Source organism: Equus caballus, chromosome X (assembly GCF_041296265.1).
Source record: "Equus caballus isolate H_3958 breed thoroughbred chromosome X, TB-T2T, whole genome shotgun sequence".
In the NCBI taxonomy this organism is placed as follows: Eukaryota; Metazoa; Chordata; class Mammalia; order Perissodactyla; family Equidae; genus Equus; species Equus caballus.
In genome coordinates, this window is record NC_091715.1 from 105691327 (window position 1) to 105717252 (window position 25926).

Here is a 25926-nt window from a genome sequence, read left to right on the forward strand (position 1 = left end):
TGGCTTGAAATCAGGAGGTGTGATGCCTCGAACTTTCTTCTTTCTACAGGACTGCTTTGGCAATTCAGGGTCTCTTGTGATTCCATATGAATTTTAGGATTTTTTTCTATTTCTGTGGAAAATGCCATTGTAAATTTGATAGGGATTTCCTTGAATCTGTAGATGGCTTTGGATAGCGTGGACGTTTTAATATTAATTCTTCTGATCCATGAACACAAGATATGTTTCCATTTATTTGTATCTTCCTCAGTTTCTTTCATCACTATCTTATAGTTTTTGGTGTATAGATCTTTCACTTCCCTGGTTTAATTTTATTCCTAAGTATTTTGTTGTTTTTAATGCTAATGTAAATAAGATTTTTTTTTAATTTCTTTTTCAGATAGTTCATTGCTACTGTATAGAAACACAACTGATTTTGTTTGTTAATTTTATATCCTGAAACTACTGAATTCATTGATTAATTCTAGCAGGTTTTTGGTAGAGTGTTTAGGATTTTCTATATATAAGATCTTCAGCAAACAGAGACAATTTTACTTCTTTCTTTCTGATTTAGATGCCTTTTCTTTCTTTTTCTTGCCTAATTTCTCTGGCTGAGACTTTCTAGTACTATGTTGAATAGGAGTGGCGAGGATAGGCACCCTTATCTTGTTCCTGATCTTAGAGTGAAAGCTTTCAACCTTTTACCATGGAGTATAATGTTAGTTGTCGACTCGTCATATATGGCCTTTATTATATTGAGGTATGTTCCTTCTGTACCGATTTTGTTGAGAGTTTTCAGCATGAAAGGATGTTAAATTTTGTCAAATGCTTTTTCTGCATCTATTGAGATGATCATATGATTTTTATCTTTAATTCTATTAATGTAGTGTATCACATTTATTGATTTGTGTATGCTGAATTATCCTTGCCTCCAAGGGAGCATGATCCTTTCAATGTGCTGTTGAATTCGGTTTGCTAGTACTTTGTTGGTAATTTTTACATCTGTAATCATCAGGAATTTTTGCCTGTAGTTTTGTTTCTTGCAGTGTCCTTATCTGGCTTTAGTATCAGGGAAATGCTGGCCTCATAAAATGAGTTTGGGAGTGTTCTCTCCTCTTCAATTTTTTGGAAGAGTTTGAGAAAGATTAGTATTCTTATTTAAATGTTTGATAAAATTCACCTGTAAAGCCATCTGGTCCAGGACTCTTCTTTGTTGGGAGGTTTTGGATTACAAATTCAGTCTCTTTTAAAAAATCAACTCTTAGTTTTGTTGATAGTTCATTTCTCTTTATTGCTGAAAAATATTCCATTGTCTGGCTATAACACAGTGTTTATCCATTCACCTATTGAAAGACACCTTAGTTGCTTCCAATTTTTGCCAATTATGAATAAAGCTGCTATAAATATTTAATTGCAGGTTTTTGTGTGTACATAAGTTTTCAGTTTACTTTGATACATGCCTAGGAGTATAATTGCTGAATCATATGCTAAGACTATGTTTCGCTTTGTAAAAACTTCCCATATCATTGTCTAAAGTGGCTGTACCATTTTGCATTCCCACCAGCAATGAATGAGAGTTCTTGTTCCACATCTTCAGTAGCACTTGGTGTTGTCAGTGGTTTCAATTTTACCATTTTAATAGGTGTGCAGAGGTATCTCCTTGTTGTTTTAATTTGCAGTTCCCTAATGACATGATGTTGAGCATCTCTTTGTATGATTATTTGTCATCTTTATATCTTCTTTGGTGAAGTCTCTGTTTAGATCTTTTGCCCACTTTTTAACTGGGTCCTTTATTTTTTTAAACATAGTTTCCTTTAGATTTGTGAATATATTTATAATAGCTGCTTTACATTCTTAATTTGCAAAATCCAAGAACTAGGCCCCTTTAGGGACATTTTCTTTCTGTTGCTTTTTTTTTTTTAATAGTTCTTGTTTTCATTTTTAAACCTGGCTTTCTTGGATCACTCCCTGAGTCAGTATAAATTAGTGGTCAGCCAATGATGGGTCAGAAGATTTCCCTAAATGCCTTGAACCATTAAGTTTTCTACCTTTTGTCAAGGGGATCTTTTTGTAAAGGAGTTCCTCAAACTTCAGACAGTTTATAAATAAGCTTTAGCTTTGATTTCTTATTTCCAAAGTCAGCCAGAGCTGAGTGACTGGGGCCTTCTCCTATCCCATTTCTTTCCCCGGCAGGTTCACAGCACTGTTCATGCACACATACTTCCAGATCCCCACGAATATGTTGGAACCTTTCAGAGTTCCCTGTGGTCATCTGGTTCTCCAGGTTTTCCTTTTAAATTTTTAGCCAGGCTCTTATTTGCCCTAAACTGAAATCACAGCCTTAGGCAGCTGTGATGTTATCAGCGGATTGCTATGGTTTTCTGTAATGCCTTGGTAATGGGGCTTTTTTTCACAGAGCTGAGCTCTGAGTCAAATCAAATGATAACAACCCCCTAGGAATGGAGATTTTCGAGGGAGCTGCTGGTTTGGTCAAAATATTGACTGAGTTCTGGGGATGGGGCTTTTAATGAAACTCCAAAAGATCCATTGGCTGTGATAATGCTGCCTTTCATGGTTACCACACTGTAGAGCTTGGGAGGGAGTGGGGATGGTAATAGCCTCAAGTTAAAACTTCGCAAACTCTGGCCTTCTTAGTGAGGTTCATTAGTTTTGCTTGAGTTGATGGTTTTCAGTTTATTCTGTGCCTTTGATTAATTTCCAATGTTCTGAACTATTTTTTTCAAAGTTTTGCCAGAATTTTGTTGCTTTTGTAGGGGAGTGGGTTCACTTAAGGTCCTGAGTTTGCTGTTCCAGAAGTTGGCTTGTTGCCATCTCTAATTTTGATAGAAAAACAATGTCTCTCTGAGATATTGCTTTAATATTATTATTTATATAGATTGTGGTTTATAAGTAACGGATAAAGCATTAGCACTTTTCCTTCTCGCACAAACTTTTAAACATACATTTAGAACAATTTACATTCTTTCTTTTTTAGGTTCCAATTAGTTCTGATTCTACAGACCCATCTGATAATATTGAGGTACGATCTTTGACATGTCAGAGAGAATGCAGTAAAACTGTGAACACCGAAGCCTTAATGACGGTATTTCACCCTCAGAATTTGGAGACTCTTAATACCAAAATGGTAGGAAAACAAAATATTTAAATCTCTGGACTGAAACAGTTGATCAAAAATAAAAATCTTAAAGCAGACTAAAAAGTACTACATCTGAAAACTCTTCGTTTGGGCTTGAAAAGGTTTTCCAGCAGGTGCTACTGTGTGACTTGTTTGGTTCCTTACATAAAAGGATTATTATCAAGAACTAAGATAAAAGGTGAAAGTTGAACATTGAGTTTTATTTGTGTAGATTTCTAATAATCAATCCTAATTGAGGTAATTTGGGGAGAATGATGGTTCAAAGCTTTACCGCCTAAGTGTCATGCTTTTCCCATTTTTATGTGAGTTTAGCTAAGAATTAAAATAGTGAATTAAAGCTGTTTTGCTCACATGGATTTAAAAGATTTTCACGATGACAGTGGTCCAGTGTTTGGCCCCTCTGTGAATACTGATTTTGACTTTCTGTGTTATTGATTTCCGTAGGTATTGTTTCATGGTGAAGAGAGTTATCAAGTTGTTTGAAAGAAGTTACTTTCTCACCTTAGTTGCTTTGGTTTTTTTGTTATAGTTAAAAGAAAAGATGAAGGAACAGTCATGGAACATCCTATTTGCAGAATGTGGGCGTGGTGTTAGCATGTTTCGGACCAAAAAGACTCGAGATCTGGTTGTACGAGGGATTCCAGAGACCTTAAGAGGAGAGCTCTGGATGCTTTTTTCAGGTATTACATTTATTCACTTTATTCATTTAACAGACATTAACTATGCCCCTTCTAGGAGTTACGCACTAAACTAAATAAAAATAATTACAAAGATGGCTAGGACAAAGTCTTAATCATCATGAGTTCAGACTAGTCAAAGAGAGTAAGGTTAAGATAGTTATGTGTACTATATCCACACGTCCATTGTGTGAGCAGATTAGTTTATTAGGCAAGATATGACTAATTGGAGGGGGCAGAATCTCCATCTGTAGTGTCAAAGGAAAGTTAAGGGGAAAAAAACATTTCATGAAAATGTTATTTTGTTGGATAAGGTTAGTGTCCTGATGTTATAGATTCTAGTGTGAAGCTTTTTCTTTTCTTTTGTTTGTACTCAGATATCACTTGAGCATAAAGCTAAATTTAAAGGTAATTCAATTCTTCATGTATATATGCACATAGTAGCTTTATTATATTCCTGTTCTTTTGTATGTTACAGGTGCTGTTAATGACATGGCTGCTAATCCCGGCTATTATGCTGAAGTGGTTGAGCAGTCCTTAGGGACCAGCAACTTGGCTACTGAAGAAATTGAACGTGATTTGCGCCGCTCCCTCCCTGAGCACCCAGCCTTTCAGAGTGACACTGGCATATCTGCTCTGAGGCGGGTACTCACTGCTTATGCATACAGGAATCCCAAAATTGGATACTGCCAGGTATGACTTCATCATGAGCCCAACTGTGTACATGTTCCAAATGGTAAAATCACATTAAATCCAACTCTACTAATTTGAAAACTGTGATAATAAGGACAGAGGTTGGGCTGAGATTGATAGTGGATTTTTGTGTGTGTGTATGCGAGGAAAATTGGCCCTGAGCTAACATCTGTTGCCAGTCTTCCTCTTTTTGCTTGAGGAAGATGTCACTGAGCTAACATCTGTGCCAATCTTCCTCTATTTTATGCGAGATGCTACCACAGCATGGCTTGACCAGCAGTGCTAGATCTGCGCCTGGGATCCAAACATGCAAACCCAGGGTTGCCAAAGCAGAACGTGTGAACTTAACCACTACAGCACCGGGCCAACCCTGATAGTGGATTCTTTTAATCTAAGTAGAATGGTAGTAGGAATACCTAATAGAATTGATACTTTGTTAATTCATTTTTCTTTTACATTTAACAAAGATTTATTGAATTCCTGCTCTGTAAGAGATACTGTGCTAGTTGCTTAAGACTGTATAAAGGTGAATCAGATAAGAATCCTGCCCTTAAAAGTATATAGACTCGTAGGTATTGTAGGGCAGGAAGACAAGACCTCTAGGTCCTTCTAGCTGGGCTACCAATTAAATTGACTTGAGACAGAATAACAAGAGAAAATCTAACCAAGCTTTATAACATGTATACATGGAGGAAACCCAGAAAAAACTGAGCAACTTGCCAGAATGGCTGAGGTCGCTACCTTAAATACTATCTTCAGCTAAAGACAAAGGAGGATGTTGGGAGTGGCAGGAGTCAGTTACTGGAGATTACCAGAGAAGCACAGTATACAAGAGTAAGCTTATTGTACAGATTTAAGTCCTTGCCTTCCACATTGATAAGAGTTTCTAGAGATAAAGTCATCCACCTCTTCCTGGTACAGAGAGGCAGATATCCTTACAAATGGATATTTCCCTTACAAATGTAAATATCTCTTACAAAGGGTAACTTCTGCTTGGTTTTCAGAGCTTTTTCCATGTCTGCAGTTTTTACAAAAATAACCAGCCAAATATAATCCTCATGCCAAAGACACACATGTTGAGGTGGCAAATTCTGATCCCCGACAGTATTAAAACATATTCATTAGCAAATAAAAAACAAATGAGAAAAATTTTTAGAGAAATAGAAAGTCCCCTCAGGATTTACAATAGGGATAAATTATTTTCATCTGGAGGAATCAGAGGCTTCATGGAAGAGCTAGTATTTGTAGGTTTCGAAAAATTGGTGAATTTTGGATGTATGGAGAGGGAATGAAAAAACATTCCAGGTGAAGGGATCAGTGTAACCAAACACAGACAGAGGTAAATGTGGAATGTATATAGGCCCATGTTCTGTATAGAAGTGTAGGGTGAATGAAGTGAATAGTTGGAGAAAAAAATCAATAAGGTAGATTGGGATAGGCCAGGAGTTTGAATTTTATTTTGTAGGCAGTGGAGGAATCATTAAAAAAGAGTCCTTTAGGAGCACACTCCTGGTGTATGATAGACCGCTAACACAAATATAATGTCAAACAGGTAAGAACTCAAACACAATAGAATTTTACTTAAAGGAATAAACCGAGGAGGGCGAGTATTCAAGTCAGTAGGCAGCTCTCCTCCATGAGATTATTCTGAGACGTAGGCTGACAGCAGGCCTCTGTCATCTGCAAAACATGGTTTCCAAGGTGCTCTTTCATTGCCATTACTATTCACAGGATGGAGAAGAAAGCATGGAGAAACAATTGTGGGAGATTTTATCAGCTAGACCTGGAAGGTGCACAGATTACTTCATCCACATTCTATTGAAGGATCTTGGTCTCAGGGCCACATCTATTCACAAAGAAATCTGCAAAATGTAGTGTAGCTGAGCATACATACATCCAGAGACTATGGAAGAAGGGGAGATTGGATTATGGTGGATAACTAGTACTCTCCTCACCACACATTCATTTATAATGGGTTGAGCACCCATAATAATTACATATAAATCCTATCTATCAGTAGAAATTTAACAATAGGGAATTTTTTTTGAAAAGCAATTTAAGTGAATGGATCATCTAAATGACAAGTATTTCGCATATTTTAGCATCTCTGAAAGGTACAAAAGAAGCATAATGCATCTTTTCTCAAAGAGCTTACAGTCACAGAGCCTGCCTGCAATATTATCTATTTGCAGTAGTTTAGAGGCAGCTTCAAAGTAGGCAGTGCTTGATTTTGACTTCTAAAAGCTAAGAGCAAAGTTAGAAACATGGAAGACCAGAGGAAAGTTAATCCGAGTTGAGGTAACAATGTAAACAACACCGTTCAGGCAACAATAAGCCTTCCATGGAGATCAGACTCGCTAGGTTCATGTTGCAATCAAGAAGTAAATAAGTTTGTGTGGGACAAGGTCATAGAGACTCTTTCAAGCCTAGGAAGAGTTTGAATTTAATATGGTAAACAAGTTTTATTACTTTTGATCAAAAACCCATGTGAGCCATACTGACTCATTATGGCTAGCTGACTAGCTTGCTTTATTTATCTTTCCTTCCTTCCCCCCTCCCTGCCTCCTTTCCTTCCATCTATCAGATCTATCTTCCTTCCCTCCCCTCCCCTCCCCCCTCTCCTCCCCCCTCCCCTCTCCTCTTCTCCCCCTCCACTCCCCCCTGCCCCCTTCCCTTCCCATCCCTTCCCTCTAGAAATATAACTCACATACCACAAAATTTGCCCCTTAGTGTTTTTTATTAAATGTGCAAAGTCATGCAACCATCATCAGTATCGAATTCCAGGCACTTTTATCACCCCAAAAAGAAGCCCCATATATATTAGCAGTTATTCCCCATTTCTCCCTACCCACAACCCTGGGCAGTCACTCTGCTTTTCTGTCCCTATGGATTTGCCTATTGTGGACATTTTATCTAAGTGGCATGATACAATATGTAGTCTTTTATGTCTGCCTTCTTTAACTTAGCATATTGTTTTCAAGGTCCATGTTGTAGCATGTGTTAGTACTTCGTTTCTTGTTAGAGCTGAGTAATATTCCATTGTATGGATATATCACATTTTGTTTATTCAACAGTTGATGGGTTTTTTGGGTTGTTTCCATGTCTTGTCTGTTACAAATATTGCTGCTGTGGATATTCATGTACAGCTATTTGTGTAAACATTGGTTTTAATTTTTTGGATATATATCTAGAAGTAGAATTGCTGAGTTATATGGAAACTCTATGTTTAACATTTTGAGGCACTGCCAAAATATTTTTCAAAGAGACTGCACCATTTTATATTCCCACCAGCAATGTATAAGGGTTCTAATTTCTCCAAATCCTCGATTACACTTCTTATTGTCTCTCTTGATTATATCTGTAAGGGAGGAAGACAATTCCCCTACCCTCTAGGTCCTCCTAGCTGGTCTAGAAATTAAATTGACATGAGACAGAATAACAGGAGAAAATCAAACAAAGCTTTGTAACATGTATATGTGGGAGAAACCCAGGAAAACTGAGGAACTCAGCCAGAATGGCTGAGGCTGTCAACTTAAATACCATCTGCAGCTAATGACAAAGAAGGATGTTGAGCATAGTGGTTTGGGACTTCAAAGGGGAGGAAGGCAATTCACAAGGAAATGGAAAAGCAAATGATTAATAGACATTACTTAGATAAGAATGGGCTTAGCAAGTACTGTCACCATTTACCAATACCCAGAGTCATCTATGATGATGGCCTGTCCTGAGGACAGGCCTTTTATCTTTTTCTTTTTTTTTTTTTTTTGAGGAAGATTAACCCTGAGCTAACTACTGCCAGTCCTCCTCTTTTTTGCTGAGGCAACCTGGCACTGAGCTAACATCTGTGCCCATCTTCCTCTACTTTATATGTGGGGCGCCTACCACAGCATGGTGTGCCAATCAGTGCCATGTCCGCATCCAAGATCTGAACTGGCAAACCATGGGCCACCAAGAAGCAGAATGTGCGCACTTAACTGCTGTGCCACTGGACCGGCCCCCAGGCCTTTTATCTTAAATTCTTTGAAGCAGTTGTTGGGGAAGGTCAAAGTTTGTTTCAGAGTCTTTTGTCCTTAAAAATAATCAAGCCAAAATGTTGGGGTAGCCAATTCTGATCCCCCACAATCCCACCTTTGAAACTTTAAGAAGTTTCATAGTCTAGAAGCTGAGTTGGTAGATCACTCCAGTTAAATTCATTTAGGAGATGGTGGTGCAGGTGGGCTCCCAAAGTTAAGCCTATATTGTTTAAGTAAGCAATCAGGTATTTAACAAGAAGCATTTCTATGGAAACAAAAAGGGAAACAAGGTTAATGCGTGGAGAAAACTATAAACCAGATTCTGAGCCCTGGGAACAGTCTGTCAAGATTTTTAAATGTCAGGATTGAAGCAGCTTTTGCAGCTTGAAATGTCTCTGATGGTGTCACTTGGTGTTCAGGTATCCTTTTGAGTGGCTTACATAGCAACAGGCATACTATTTTTGTGATCTCAAGTTTATATCAACTTATCCAGCTTTATTTTGCAGGGCTTTAGGAACAAGGGTGGTTTTAGTTCTCAGTGATTTCAAATGAAAATGATGGAAAAAATTGAAAACATTAGTTTGGAGATTTGTAGTCAGATATTTCAGGAAACTAGAAGAATTCAGGATCCAGTCCACTTTACAAGTAGAAAACAAAAATCTCAAAGACAATTAAGAGAACTAGAATCTAATATCCACAATTGTGTGTTATATTTTTTCTGAAACATATTTTTTTCTCTAAAATCACCCTCATTTTTACCAAAGATAGCTAAATTAAGACTCATTGGTTGGAAAAATTAGTCTAGTTTCAATAAACTTGGCCCAATTATTTACATAAGTACAACAAGAATAGCAATTGATCACATAGGAAGCTTTAAATCTGTTTTGTTGCAACATTTCATAAGGAATATCAGATTGAACTTTATAGGCCTCTTGAGGCCAAGAAAACCAAACCAAAGACTTGTCAGAATTCATCTGTCATACCTATAGATTTTGGTGAATTTTTTTCTTCTCTTGAGGTTTCCCAAAATATTCTGAGGTTTCTTGCACCTGTCAGAGAAGTGACCTTCTTTACTCACCTGGTAAGGTGGATAGAAACCCTGTAAGCAAGCTACCAGGCCAATATTTCCAAGGGGCTTTATTTCATAAAGTCCAATCTTTGTTTTTCAAAAGCTGTCTGGTCATATCTGAGTTTATGCCTGTTTCTCTCAAATATTTCATTCCAGTCAAATCTTTGGTAGTATAACTGAAGATTTCAGTTGTGTCCTGTTATAAGGAGAACAGATTCTTATTGAACTTATGTATATAACTATATTGCCATGAAAATAAAAATATTTACTTGCTAAGAGTTTTTAAATTCTGGAGGGATCAGGTAGGGAGAAAAAGATAAATGTTTCAATTCTGTTTAGAAATGTACAACTTACCAAATTGTTACAAGTTATAGTTAGCTTAAGAGGAAAAAGAAGTTTTTTGTTTTCTTTTCTTTTTAATCTGGAAAAGCAAGACATTAAAAATCAGCAATATTTTAAAGAAAAGTCATAAAAATTCAGATCATTCTCATCAGTTTATTCATCCCCATGTAATCAACTCTTGATCCTGATCTTCTGATAGCAGTTTTATGAAGTTATCAGTTTCTCTCTTAGAGTTCTGTAATTTTTTGCCCAGTTTTATGATCTAAAAATTTATCAGAATCCTGTATTCTAGAGGAAGTGTCAGAGTCCTCTCAATGAATCTTTCCAAAGATGAAAACATATTTGCAAAAGCATCAGAGTAAAACAATAACTGTCTGTTAATGACAAAAGACTTAAAGATGACAATTGACAGAGAAACTTGGTTATTTTTATGACATACAATACTTTAAGGTAATAACTAGAATTATGACTGATAACCAAGACAGAGCAGAATTTTAGGAATGTTATATAATTTTTTAAACACTTATATTAATAACATTTACCCACAAATTTCATAGGTCTGTATGAAACAATGCTTAGTTATCCATTTAACCACGGTGACAATTAAAGATTTTTAGTTGAATGTAGATTAAATAGCTGTAAGAAAAACCTTAGTACCTTTGATTAAAGACCTGATAATACGGGAAATTTATTTTGATAAAGCATAAAATCAAAGAAAAAGCCTTTTATAATCTCTTTATCCAGAGCAAACTAAAAGTTTAAGAAAATTATCCTTTTAGGAGAGGGAAAAAAACAAATTCTAATTTTGTACTAGCTTACTTTTGATATTAAAAGTCATTTATTTAATTAAATTCATTTTAATTTTAGCCAACTTGGGGGCCAGCCCTGTGGCTGAGCGGTTAAGTTCACAGGCTCCTCTTCAGCGGCCCAGGGTTTTGCCAGTTTGGATCCTGGGCATGGACATGGCACTGCTCATCAAGCCATGTTGAGGTTGCATCCCCACATAGCACAACCAGAAGGACCTACAACTAGAATATACAACTATGTACTGGGGGGCTTTGGGAATAAAAAGAAGGAAAAAAACAAGAAGATTGGCCACAGATGTTAGCTCCAGTGCCAGTCTTTAAAAAAAATTTTTTTAGCCAGGTTGACCATGTACAACTCTTTCCTCGGAGTTCCTCCTCTACAAACCTTCTATAACTTTTTTTTACATTCGGAATTTGTCCCATGCCTTTTTTCTTCCCTTCTAGTACTTTAGGACAAATTTATCTTTCTTAACCAAACAAACAAAAATATTTCCATTTTTTATACCTTCTTTACTGAATACATATTTTACTTTCCTTCAATACAAAGATATTTCCCTTATTAATTTTTAGTAATTTTAATCACATATATTAATTTAAATCTCTAACCCTTCTGACCTTAATTTTAGTGAAAACTAAGAAGTAAGCAATCATAGACTGTCTTTTACATTAGCATTCTGTGGCTTGTAAAATTTATAAACACTTTTCATAATTTCTAGAAACATGTTACTTCATAGTATAATCTTTCAATAAATACAAGAGATGTTTACTAATAGACCCAATCACTTTTAGTTTTTTTGTACTAAGAAGCTGAGTAGAAAACTTATATTTAATAATTAGTGTCTAATATTTTAATTAATTTAGAAATAACAGATATTGTATGAATTTTCCACCATTCAATTTAATTGAGCAAAACTTCGAAGTTTTAATTTACTAAAGAGATTTTGGAAGTTATTTTATATATACATGCCATAAACTATAATTATTGTTAAAAGTTTACCCATAAACTCTTATTTCACTTACATCTAAATCATTTGTTCCCAACAGTTATCTTTAGATAACCCACGAAAACTTCATGAGACTTTAGTCAAAATTAGCTGTCATTTTAAGCTATTTTTGTTGACAGATTTGTAACAGGGATAACATGAGTTTATTTCACTAGTGAACCCAGGCTGCATGTCTACGTCGTGTCCAATGCTGATAAGCATGAGGACATGTCTATTTTAGTCAAACCAACAAACTTAAGCTTTCATTCACCAAGGCTTATTTCATATCACCTTATCTTGAAAGACATTTGGGATAGTTTCTTTTACATTTAGAAATAATTTCTGTAAGTGCTTACTTTAAGCCAACTAGACAGAGCTCTTAATTTTGGCCATGCCATCTGGAGGTAGAAAAATATCTCACATTTACAACATATACATATAGACATACGTGAACACACAGGTAGACACAGAGACCTTATAGCTTTAGTTAAATTTTTGTTATGAATCAGTTGCAATATAAAACTCACTAGTTTTTGAGAAACATTTGCATCTCAGCGAATGGTTCTCAGGTCCTAGAGAAGATGGGAGTAGAAAATCTGCATCATAAAGGCAGAGAAAGCAGTAAAGCTTTCTTCAAGATGGTGTTTTTGGGCATATTTGCATTATCAGTTTCTTGTGTCTCAATCTTTTATCTCAGTTAATACCTAGGAGCATTTTGAGAGGAACAGAGGAGGCTTTGGGATTGCCAAAGGACAAGTGAACTTTGAATTGCTTTCTAGAGCCATGCTTCCAGCCTTGCAGAGATTTGCAAGACAATTGCTTCCAGTTCCCCTAAGAACTGGATTACAGTTTGAATGACAAAAAGAGGTTGACCCACCCTTCCAGCTACATTTTTCCAATTGCTTTTTTTATATCAGGGGAATTTTATTGACTTGAGGTGCATTAAATATTTTTATGTTCTAAAACTTCAGGATGACGTATTGCACCTTTACAAAGTCTGCACAAAGCATTTAACAAAGATTCCCTTTTCTTTTAACTGTAGAATTTAACCCTAGACCAATTTGCCTTGGGGGGATTGGTGTCTTATATTATCCTATTTATTAGCACCTGGTATTAGCCTCTAGTTTTTACCTCATACAGTGTGTGATCAGGCAACCCTATTAACTTCCCTTAAGCATGTTTAATTAACATTGTCTGAAGGGCAGATTTATATGCTGTTTTACAATTAGGCAGGGGAAACGTCCCCCAGTGAGACACAATGTCTGTCCCCACAATACAATCTGTAATATAATCAGCCAAAAAGAGATACAATCACTTTACCTAAAGTCCGTAAATATATCAGGTTTTCTACAAAATTTCATCAACACTTATACCTCTAATTGTAGTTTTTATAAGGACTTTATCAATGGGTCATGGTCTTATTATTTTGGATAAGGGAAGCATTCCCAGTCAGACATTTTAAAACATACTCAGGCAAAGTTGATATAATCTCTTTATATAAAATTAACTCAAGCATTCCAACCTTTATAATCTTATCAACATCTATACTTTTACATTTTCTCAGTTCAATTGTAGCCCAAGTCAGGGTCTTAAGGCTAGTCATTATTTTTTTGTACTTCCTTTTTTAATTTGGCCTTGTTATAGGTACCAATAAAACAATTATGACAAGAGCCATCAAAAAGTTTTTTTTTCTAATTTAGAAGTTGTTCCAATTTTTTTATTTTATTTTTCTGAGGAATATTTGCCCTGAGCTAACATCTGTTGCCAATCTTCCTCTTTTTGCTTGAGGAAGATTTACATTGTGCTAACATCTGTGCCAATCTTCTGCTATTTTGTATGTGGGTCACTGCCACAGAATGGCCACTGACAAGTGATGTAGGTCCACACCTGGTATATGAACCTGGGCTGGTGAAGCAGAAGGCACCAAACTTAACCAGTAGGCCATGGGGCCAGCCCCCAGAAGTTTTTCCAATTTAAATGATCCATATCTGGCCATATTGACGAGTAGAATCTTAACAGTGACTCACACCAATAAGCTTAACCATGGAGGCAAGAGGCATCACCAAAACAGATCCAGAAAGTTCGGTCCCAAAAATAGTCTAAGAAAGCAAAGGCCTTCATTGCACAGGCAGAGTGTACTAAGAAGCAACGAAAGTTGAAATGACAAAGGCCCCTAATGAAAGCAGTTGGGATCGCTTATGACAAACTCACTTGAGAGCTGACATAGCTGGACAAGGAGAGAGTGTCTTGGAACCCCAGTCTATTCGACTGGCCAGCAAGATGCATGCCAGTACGTGCATCCTCCAGATGGCAGAGACCAAAATGGTCACAAAGCCACATTCTCAAGACATAGAACAAGACAAAAAAAACCACTCATAACCCACTGCAACATTTAATGCGGGACTGGCAAAGACAACAGGCTTATAGAGATGCCTCTGTCTTGCCTTATGGTTTTTCCTTTTTATGACAAATGACACAGAAGACAGAGACAAGGAAAAATAGTGACCATCTCTGGGAGGAAAAGGGTCAATTAACCAATGAGTACTCAAACCAGATTTCCTAGAGTCACTGAGTCTAGCTTCACCAGTATTTTGTCCTCCTAATCTAAATTTAGAAAAGGAAACAAAACTCACCATTCTTGCTTCCATTGGACCCAGCTGGCAGAGATCCAGGAGACTAATGTGGTAAGAAGTCTTATCTCCTGCTGGGTCTTGTCAGGGGTCCAGGATCTCTCAGCTGCAGTAGTCCAGGAGTGAGCAGTGTCCAGCCAATTAACTTTTATCCTGTTCAAGTTGCCTAACTGTATGGGAGGAAGACAATTCCTCTGCCCTCTATGTCCTTCTGGCTGGTCTATGAATTAAATTGACATGAGACAGAATAAGAGGAGAAAATCAAACAAAGCTTTATAACATGTATACATGGGAAAAACCCAGGAAAACTGAGGAACTCAGCCAGAATGGCTGAGGCTGTCCCCTTAAATACCATCTTCAGCTAAATACAAAGGAGGATGTTAGGGGTAATGGTTTGAGACTTCAAAGAGGAGGAAGGCAATTCACATGGAAATGGAAAAGCAAATGTTTGGTAGATAAAACTTTGATAAAAATGGGCTTAGCCCAGTCAGAGAAAGACGAACTCTATATGACTCCACTCATAGGTGGAAGTTAATATATTGACAAGGAGATCTGATCGGTGGTTACCAGGGAAAAGGGGGGGTGGGGGGAGGGCACAAAGGGGGAAGTGGTGTACCCACAACATGACTAACAATAATGTACAACTGAAATCTCACAAGGTTGTAATCTATCATAACATTAATAAAAAAAAAAAATGGGCTTAGCAAGGATCCTCACAATCTACCGAAACCCAGAGTTATCTATGATGATGGCCTGTCCTGGACACAGGGCTTTTATCTTAAACTCTTTTAGGCAGTTAGAGGGGGAAGGTCAAAGTTTGTTTTGGAGTCTTTTGTTCTTAACAATAAGCCAAAGAGACATATGTCAGGGTGGCCAGTTCTGATCCCCTACATAGCCATCCTACTGAATATGAAGTGGTATCTCATTGTGGTTTTGATTTGCATTTCCCTAATATGTTTATTGGCCATTTGTATATCTTCTTAGGAGAAATGTCTATTCAAATTCTTTGCCCATTTTTATTTATTTTTTATTTTATTTTTTTTGCTGAGGAAGATTTGCCCTGAACTGACATCTGTTGCAAATCTCCCTCTTTTTTTGCTTGAGGAAGATCAGCCCTGAGTTAACATCGGTGCCAGTCTTCCTCCCCTTTATATGTGGGTCACTGCCACAGCATGGCCACTGACGAGTGGTATAGATCCATGCCTGGGAACTGAGCCTGGGCCACTGAAGTAGAGCACACTGGACTTAACCACTAGGCCATGGGGCCAGACCCCTCTTTGCCCATTTTTAAAATTGGGTTATTTATCTTGTTATTGTTGAGTTGCAATGGTTCTTTATATATTTTGGATACAAATCCCTTATAATATATAACATTTGCAAAACTGTTCTCCTATTATGTGGGTTGTCTTTTCACTTTCTTGATGATGTTCTTTGAAGCATAATAGTTTTAATTTTTATGTAGTCCAATTTATCTATTTTTCTTTTGTTGTGTGTGCTTTTGATGTCATATCTAGGTAGCTATTGCTTAATCCAAGGTCAAAAAGATTTACTCCTATATTGTCTTTTAAGAGTTTCATAGTTTTAATGCTTAAATTTAGGCCTCTCAGCCATTTCCTGTTAATTTTTGTGTATACTCTATGGAAGGGGTCCAGCTTCATTCTTTTACTTGTAGATAACCAGTTGTCCCAGTGCCATTTGTTGAAAAAACCATTGTTTCACTCATTGAATTGCTTTGGCATCCTTGTTGAAAATCAATTGATCGTAAATGTCAGGGGCTGTTTCTGGACTCACAATTCTATTCCATTAATTTATATTTCTGTTCTTATGCCAGTATCACACTGTTGTTTTTTTTTTTTAAGAGATACCCTTTTTTTAAAGATTGGCACCTGAGCTAACATCTGTTGTCAATCTTCTTTTTTTTCCTCTCCTTCTTCTCCCCAAAGCCCCCCAGTACATAGTCATATATACTAGTTGTAGGTCCTTCTGGTTGTGCTATGTGGGATGCTGCCTCAGCATGGCTTGATGAGCGGTGCCATGTCCATGCCCGGGATCCGAACCCACAAAACCCTGCGCTGCTGAAGCAGAGCACGCAAACTTAACCACTCAGCCACAGGGCCAGCCCCGACTCTGTCTTTTTTACTATAGTCATGTAGTAAGTTCTGAGTACAGGAAATGTGAATCCTTTAATTTTATTCTTTTCCAAGATTATTTTTGGGTCCCTTGCATTTCCATATGAATTTTAGAATCAGCTTGTCAATTTCTGAAAAAAAAAAAGAAAAAGCCAGCTGAGATTTTGATAGTCATTGCATAGAATCTGTAGATCAACTTGGGGAATACTGTATATTAACAAGATTGTCTTGCAATCCATGAATGCAGGATGTCTTTCTTTTCCATTTATTTGGTTCTTTTTAAATTTCATTCAAGGTTGTTTTATAGTTTCCAGTGTGTAAGCTTGGTTCTTCCTTTGTTAATTTTATTTCTAAGTATTTTATTCTTTTTGATATTTTGATATTCTTTATCTTGTTTGATATTTTATTTATTCTATTATTTGATATTAGAATATTTTATTCTATTTGATATTATATTTTATTTGATAGTTAATGGAATTGTTTTCTTGATTTTATTTTTGGGTTGTTCATTGCCAATATATAGAAATACAATTGATTTTTGTATATATTAATCTTGTATACTGCAACCTTGCTGAGCCTGTTAGTTCTAGTAGATTTTTTTGTGAATTCCCTAAGACTTTCTATATACAAGTCATGGAATCTGAATAGTGATGTTTTTACTTCTTCTATTCCAATCTAGATGCCTTTTTTCTTTTTCTTGCCTAATTGATATGGCTAGAACCTTCAGTTTAGTGTTGAAGAGCAATACTGAAAATGCATGTTCTTGTCGTGTTATTTATCTAAGGGGTAAGCAATTGGTCTTGCATCATTAAGTATGAGGTTAGGTGTGGAGGGTTGTAGATTCTCTTCATCAGGTTGAGGAAGTTCCCTTATATTCCTAGTTTGTTGAGTGTTTTTGTCATGAAAGGTGTTGGATTTTGTCACCCACTTTTTCTGTGTCTATTGACATAATCATGGGATTTTTTCCCTTTATTAATATTGTGTATTGTGTTGATTGATTTTCAAATGTTGAACCACTCTTGTATTCTCAGGATAAATCTCACTGTGTCTTGGTGTGTAATTTTTTTTTTTTGAGGAAGATTAGCCCTGAGCTAACTGCTGCCAATCCTCCTCTTTTTGCTAAGAAAGACCGGCCCTGAGCTAACATCCATGCCCATCTTCACCTACCATAACATGGCATGCCAACACTGCTTGGGATCCAAACTGGCGAACCCCAGGCCACGGAAGCAGAATGTGTGAACTTAACCACCGCGCCACCAGGCCGGCTAATTTTTTTTTATATATTACTGGATTGTTTAGGATTTTTGCATTTATATTCATAAAATATATTGACACATAGTCTTCTTGTGATGTCTTTATCTGGTTTTGTTATCAGAGCCTCGTAGAATGAGCTGGTTAGTGTTTCCTCCTCTCCTATTTTTTGAAGAGTTTATGAAGGATTGGTATTAATTCTTCTTTAAATATTTGGTAGAATTTGCTAGTGAAGCCATCTGTTCCTAGAGTTTTCTTTGTGGGAAGTTTTGTCATTACTAATTCAATCTCTTTACTTGTTATAGGTCTAGTCAGATTTTTCTATTTCTTCTTGAGTTGGTCTCCATAGTTATTTTTTTTTTGGAATTTGTCCCATTTATCTAGGTTATCTAATTTGTTAGCATACAGTTGTTCATCATATTCCCTTATAATGCTTTTTATTTCTGTTAAGGTTGGTAGTAATATTCTCTATTTCCTGATTTTAATAATTTGAGCTCTCTCTCTCTCTCCCCCTCTTTCTCTGTTTGTTGTCTTTTCGGTTAGGCTACCAAAAGGTGTTTCAGTTTTCTTAAATCTTTTTTATCTTTTCAAAGAACCAACTTTTGATTTTGTTGATTTTTCCCCATGTTTTTCTATTCTCTACCACTTCCTGCTTGAGCAGAGCCTCAAGATTAGCCAGAGGTGAGAGCTTAGGGCATTTTCTGTTCTTTCCTGAGCATATATACAGCTCTGGTATGCATAAAGCCATATCATGCACATGGCCTTCTAGATTCCCAGGAATATGTCAGAGCTTTTCAAAGTCCCCTTTGTATAATTCATTCCCCAGCTTTTCATTTTAGCCCTTTATTAACCTATTGTTTGGCCCAGCTGTTATTCACTGCCTCAGGCAACCACATGTTCAACAACTGCCTCTGAGTGTTTTCAAGGAACACTCTGGGGAGAAGGCTGTTTGCCTTGAGTGAGCTCTGTGTCGGGTCAAATAAAGACAGCCTTGTAAGTGGGGTCTTCCAGGGAACCAACAGATAGGTCAAATAATGACAATTTTCTGAAAATGGGCCTTTGAAGGAGCTACAAGCCCTTTCTGTTCCCTCTGGTGGCTGCCTGGTGCTGGTCTTCAACCATGATTGCTGAGTGTTAGTTTTTAAGGCAACTGTTTATAAAGCTGAGGAGTGGGGATGGGGATAGGGCAATTTAAAATGCCACAGAGCTCACTTTTTTACTGAGATTCAGCCATTTTATTAAATAAATGCTTCCTGAGTTGCTATAAGCTTTTGGTTAATTTTCAGAGTTTGAAAAATTGATTCTGACAATTTTTTGCCAGTGTTCTTGTTGCTTTTATAAAGGAGAGCATTTTCAGAGGGGCTTTCTCTCCCATTTTCACTGACACCCCCTCCCATTATGGCTTCTTGAACAGGAATGTGATGGAGTAAAAATTGAGCTCGAGGTCAAACATTGTGCCAGATCTCACAAAGAATTGACATTCTTAATATACAAATTTATAAGAAAAGTATTAAAATACAAAAATGAACAACGGACATGAAAAGATTAGTCACAAAACAAACAACACAAATTGATAATAAAGCCTAAAAAAAGAAAGTTCAACCTCAAAGAAATTCAAATTAAAACCATCAGATGCCATTTTCTGTAACAAATCAGCAAAGACAATTATAATTATTCTAATTCTTAGTATTGACAAAGAAGCAGTGAAATAAACCTCCAAATACTATTAGTCAGAAGTATAAATTGGTACAATCTTTCTGAAATACCATTTGGCAATAATATTAAGTCATTTAAAAATAATATCCTTTGACCAAATAATTTCATTTCTGTGTATCCTGAGAAAATAGTAAAACACCTCGATAAAGATTTATATACAAAAATATTCACTGCAGTGTTATATATAATAGTGAAAAATTGGACTCGACCTAGATGTCCAATAATAGTAGAATGGTTAAATAGGTTAAATAATTTGTAGTATGTTCAACTTATTAGATTATTTTACAGTCATTAAAAATACTCTTTTTAGAAGAAATATTTAATGGCATTGGAAATGTAAAATATGATACTAAGTGAAAAAATAAAACTTTAATGTAGGGGCTGGCCCCATGGTTGAGTGGTTAAGTTCGCGTGCTCTGCTGCAGGTGGCCCAGTGTTTCGTTGGTTTGAATCCTGGGCGCAGACATGGCACTGCTCGGCAAACCACGCTGAGGCAGCGTCCCACATGCCACAACTAGAAGAACCCACAACTAAGAATATACAACTATGTACTGGGCGGCTTTGGGGAGAAAAAGGAAAAAAATAAAATCTTAAGAAAAAAAAACCAAAAAAAAACCTTTAATGTACAATTTGGTCCAAATTTTTGAAGGGGAAAAGGGAAGGGAGAAAAAAACCCACAAAAAAATACATCAGCTTGTTAACAGTGGTAGTCTCTGGGTAGGTAGGGTACAGGAGATTTTTCTTCACACACATCCATTATTTCCAAATTCTGTATTTGTTACCTTTATAATAAGGGCTATGGCCAAATGGTGTATAAAAGTAGTGATCTGACATTTGTACTCAGGATAGGTTAGAAGAAGGAGAAAGTTAGGGTGGTAGTGGGAATGGAGAGGACATGAAGACAAATTGGATGTGGCAGACAAAGGATTTCTAGCCTGATCAAAAATTAGGGTAGCAAAGAAGAGAATCCTATTTAATAGGGGAAAGAAGATGTTTAGTTTTGGACACAATTGAGGATGATTGACATCTTAGGGGTGTTCTTCTGTAGACAGTTGAAAATACAGGTGAAGTTTGTTTCTTCAATTTGAGTACATCCTTGAAAATTATGTCTTTTTTTCCAGATTTGTGATAATTAAGATTTTTCACTTGTTGAAATTAGTGTAAATTAGAGAAGTTTTACTTATTATTTTCTATATTTATGATGTTACTGCTTCATTTTCCTTGAATTTGCTGTATGAAATAACTGATCAGCAAGTGTTAGCCTGACTTCACCTTGTTTTGCTTTGGACTGGCTCAGAGTTCTCATGTTTGCACTATGATTACTTTCCTAGTTGTTATTACTGAAAATTACTGTTTGAAGAAGAAATGTAATTATTACCAAAACAACATTTATTTTTTTCTTTTCTTTTGAATTTTAGGCAATGAACATTTTGACTTCAGTGTTGCTTCTGTATGCAAAAGAGGAAGAAGCTTTTTGGCTTCTGGTTGCTGTATGTGAACGAATGTTACCTGATTATTTTAATCGTCGAATCATTGGTAAAAAAACACACATAGACATATACAAACAAATGTTTCTTTTCTAAACAATTTATATGTCTCTTGTCTATCCAATTACCTATCAAGTGGAAAAACATTAATTAGGTTTTGAAATATACAAAATGCAAGAAATATCAAAATGTCACATTCATTGACATGCTCAAGAGAAGAGCTTTTTGTACTGAATCTATGATTGGAAAGACTGTTTCATATGTTGCTTTTTTAAAAAATAAAGCACCTGGTCTATTTCTTAATAAAATAGAAATTTTAAGTTTATTATCTCTGTATTGCTAAAACAATGGTGATATGAAACATCTAGAGCTACTGAAAAATTTTTAAGTTTCTTGATGAGAGAGAGATTTTAATGAGCTTTAAGTCTTCACCTTTATATGAATTGTATAGGTATTTGCAAGCTTCAAAAGAAGGATCAAGTTCTTAGTTTCTTAATTGTATGATATTTCCTTCAGCCATCAAATATTTATAGATTTGTGATCCCCTACCTTAAAACCATAGGTGGTCTCTCCTTTGTACCCTCATAAGCCTTCAGTATCATAGCTAGCTCATTGATTGTATTGCCTTTTGTTATAGTTACTTGTGTATTTATCTTAAGTTCTACTAGATATTAAGCTCTTTTAACACAAGACCATTTCATTAATTAGTGTATCTCTCATAGCACCTATTACAGGTTTCTGCACATAATAAAGATTCAATAAGTAACTGTTCAAATGAATTTGAATTGAGTTTCTCAAGTGCTTCTTGATGCATGACACTGCTAGCAGATAAATGTGTGACATATAGAAAAGGTACTGAAGAAGTTCATAATTTAAGTAAGGGAAATGAGATATATCAGCATACTAATAGAAGCGGGAAGGTATTGGAAACATGTCCCTTTGAAAGGAGTTCATTTTTAAACTTCTTTTTATGTTTTCCAGGTGCCTTGGTGGATCAGGCAGTCTTTGAAGAACTTATCAGGGATCACCTTCCCCAGCTGACAGAATACATGACTGATATGACATTCTTTTCCTCAGTTTCTCTCTCATGGTTCCTCACACTTTTTATTAGTGTGCTACCTATTGAAAGTGCGGTGAATGTGGTGGACTGTTTCTTCTATGATGGAATAAAGGCCATTTTACAGCTGGGATTGGCAATACTTGACTATAATTTAGACAAACTGCTAGTATGTAAAGATGATGCTGAAGCCGTGACAGCTTTAAACAGGTACTGTAAGAATTATAACATTTAAATATGGAGAGCCCCTTTGAGATTATGTTGTTCATTCTCCTTATTTTACAGATGAGGAAACTGAGCCCTAGAAACTTTAGACAGTTTGCCCAAGGCTACAAAGCTAGTTGAATGAAAAAGCTAGACCTAAAGTCCACTGCTCTGTTTTAAAATAGAATATGACAAAAGTAAATCACTTGGAAGTAAACCACTAGGTTATATACACATTTACACTAATATTGTTGATTCAGTATGCTGGGACTTTCATACTCCCAGTTTGAATATAAAGTGTTGTTGTGTAAAAGTAGTTTGAGGGAGAAAGGGTAGTTGATAAGAATGTTAAATATCCAGTGGGGAAAATTGTTCTACTATCAGGACGTTTCCATCAGGTAGGCTGAGCTTTATTTTCCTAGTGCATTGTCTATGAATGCTATTTTGTATTGGAGCACATGTGTGGGTTTCTATGTGTGTGTGTGTGTGTGTGCGCGCGCGCATTTGTATACACACTATGTTTGTATATGCTAAATGAAGGAATATTTGATTGGGCAACTTTTGTAATGGTATTTCAAATCCCATTATATACAGCATAAAATATAAACACCACACTCTGGCATTCTATATTAAGCCCTGAATGTACCTTTCTTAATTTATTTCTCCTTACATGCTTCTACATACGCTGTATTCCATCCTTACTGGGCTAAGTGCTCTCTGAGCCTGTTTGCTTCCTTCGTGCTCTCCTCCCTGTCCCTGAAATAATTTCTTCACCATCCCATTCCCCCTGCCGTGTCCTCCTGATTCCCAACCATTTTCAAATTTCACTTCTTCGTAAGACTGTCCCTTGTCCTCTCAATTGAAATTAACCTCTGACTAACTAGGGAGAAATTAGCTGTCATTTTCTCTGCATTTTCCTTCCACTAATAAGTATTACTATCACTTTTGGATAGGTTTTTTGACAATGTCACTAATAAGGATAGCCCATTGCCTTCAAGTGTTCAGCAGGGTTCCAATGTGAGTGATGAAAAAAGCAGTCATGTTAGAGTGGATATTACAGATTTGATTAGAGAGTCAAATGAGGTAAGATTTTTTTATGACATAAATACAATTACATAGCATATTTAAAATAATACTGTAGTTATATCTCTAGTGATATATTAGGAGTAAGATAATAATACAAGTAAAGATTTAATTAAAATCCAACTTCGTTTTAAAAATGAGTTCTGTGAACTGTTCCTAGGTTACATAGCCTCCTCTACTTCAGTTTGCTTTTCGTTAAATGAAACTATATTCACTTGCTTTCACAAATAATGACTACTTTTAAATATCTATCACTATATGAAAAGGTGAAAATTATTCTCAGAGACTAAGAATTTTTGTCAATGTTCTTGTACTTAGTCTAGACACATAGTACATGGAATTCTCTTCAGTGAATATATAGAAAAACTGAAATGTGGGAGGTGAAAATTTGCATCATCACTGAACAAGTTAGGAAAATAACTAGAAATAGAACCAAGGCCTCTGAGAATTGAGTCTGATGAAATTCAATTGTAAGAGAAGTGGTGTTTATTATGAATGAGTATCCACTGAAATCATATTTCTTGCAGAAATATGGTGGTATCCGCTATGAAGATATACACAGCATGCGCTGTCGAAATAGGTTGTATGTGATACAGACCCTAGAGGAAACAACAAAGCAGAATGTGGTGAGTATCCACCCAATGGGGTAATATTTTATTGCAGTAATATTTTTTCTTCAACTTCCTATAAAAATTATCATTCTATGTGAAGAAAATGAAAATAACTAAACTTTTGAGCTAGATTCTGGCCACAGCTTAGCTCACCGTAAATTTTTGGAGAGGAAATGTTATTTTCTTCTGGTTGAATTATGTTGGTTTCTCCAACGTGTTTTGTGTTATTTGACCTTCAAATTGAATGCTGTGATGGAGGCATTTAAGCATAACGTATTTGTGATGCGCTTCATCAATAAGAACAGCTGACCTACATAGTAGTCTGTGCTGTTAATATATCTCATTATCCTTGAATGCCTAAGATAAAGTGAAAAAGGTATAAAGCAGTGTGTTTTAAATACTCTCCTTTTTAATATTTGGGTGGCTACATAAGAAGCTGTTAATATCGGTGGCCTCTGGTGGGTGGGATTAGTAGATTGCTGCTTGCAAGAGGGAGAGTCTTCCTTTGCTGTGTCCTTCTGTGCTGTTTGAGCTTTTATCATGAGCACGTATTGTTTTGTAAACCTGCTTGCTTAAAGGCCAAGTCATCAGAGATACAAATCTGGGAAGATCAACATTTCTGAAGATTCTGGGTTTAGATTCCAATTAAATAATTCAGTGATGTTATTGTGACATAGTTAGCAGGGAGCCTCCTTGTTTAGTTTTTATATATTAACTTAGAAAATACTGAAGTAACACATGCTCATCGTAAAGTTTTCAAATATTATAGAAATGTAAGAAAATAAAGGTCCCTACCCCAGGAGTAACCAATATTAAAATGATTTGGGATATATCCTTCCAGATCTTTTTTCTATGTATCTGTAGACATAAATGTGTATGTGTGTTGGAGGGGGAATAATATAGTTTTTTAAATGAAGTCATACCAGTCACTTTATTCTGCAACTTCGCTCGGAAATATATTATTGTCATTTCCTATTAGTACATAAGATCTACCTCACTTTTCTTAATGTACTAAATGATACACTATAGTGTGGATATGCTATACTTTATTTAATATTCCTTGTTGACATACATTTAGCATGTCTCTTTTTTTTGCTCTTACAGGTAATACCTTATCTAAACATCCTTGTATATCTATTCTTGCACATTTGTAAGAGTATTTCTATAAGGTAGATTCCTGGCAGTGGAAGCTGGGTCAAAGGGTGTGCCCATTTAAAAATTGACAGCTCCTGCCAAATTGTCCTCCAAAACATTTGTTCCAAATTATAATCCCACTAACAGTGTGTAAGAATGCTGCAGACTCCCACTAACATCAGATATGGTCATGCGCCACATAATGATGTTTCGGTCAGTGACAGATCACATATACAATAGTGGTCCCATAAAATTAGTGCTGTATAGCCTAGGTGTGTAGTAGGCTATACCATGTAGGTTTGTTTTTTGTTTTTGTTTTTTTTTTGAGGAAGATCAGCCCTGAGCTAACTACTGCCAATCCTCCTCTTTTTGCCGAGGAAGACTGGTCCTGAGCTAATATCCATGCCCATCTTCCTCTACTTTATACGTGGGATGCCTACCACAGCATGCATGGCTTTTTGCCAAGCGGTGCCATGTCCGTACCCGGGGTCCGAACCAGCGAACCCCGGGCTGCTGAGAAGCGGAATGTGCGAACTTAACTGCTGCGCCACCAGGCCGGACCCCTTTTTTGTTTTTTTTTTTTTGAGGAAGATTAGCCCTGAGCTAATTGCTACCAATCCTCCACTTTTTGCTGAGTAAGACTAGCCCTGAGCTAACATCCATGCCGATCTTCCTCTACTTTATATGTGAGACGCATACCACAGCATGACATGCCAAGCGGTGCCGTGTCCGCACCTGGGATCCGAACCAGTGAACCCCGGGCCGAGAAGCAGAACGTGCAAACTTAACCACTGCGCCAGTAAGGCTGGCCCTTAGGTTTGTTTAAGTACACTATCTGATGTTTGCACAACGATGAAATCACCTAATAATGCATTTCTCAGAGTGTATCCCCGTTGTTAAGTGAC

The 25926-nt window shown here is 36.3% G+C and overlaps 1 protein-coding gene across 2 annotated transcripts in view; it reads left to right on the forward strand.

The window, feature by feature from the left end:
• The window catches only part of TBC1D8B (TBC1 domain family member 8B), a 67656-nt gene that overhangs the window by 29125 nt on the left and 12605 nt on the right, over nt 1-25926 (forward strand). Inside the window, exons 8-14 of one of the 2 annotated variants that reach the window (XM_023634368.2) lie at nt 2975-3124; nt 3666-3816; nt 4292-4506; nt 20864-20981; nt 21914-22199; nt 23147-23276; nt 23804-23902. In XM_023634368.2, coding sequence (XP_023490136.2) covers nt 2975-3124; nt 3666-3816; nt 4292-4506; nt 20864-20981; nt 21914-22199; nt 23147-23276; nt 23804-23902 — 1149 coding nt within the window. The remainder of the gene's footprint in view (nt 1-2974; nt 3125-3665; nt 3817-4291; nt 4507-20863; nt 20982-21913; nt 22200-23146; nt 23277-23803; nt 23903-25926) is intronic. The other variant, XM_023634369.2, reaches the window with a different exon arrangement.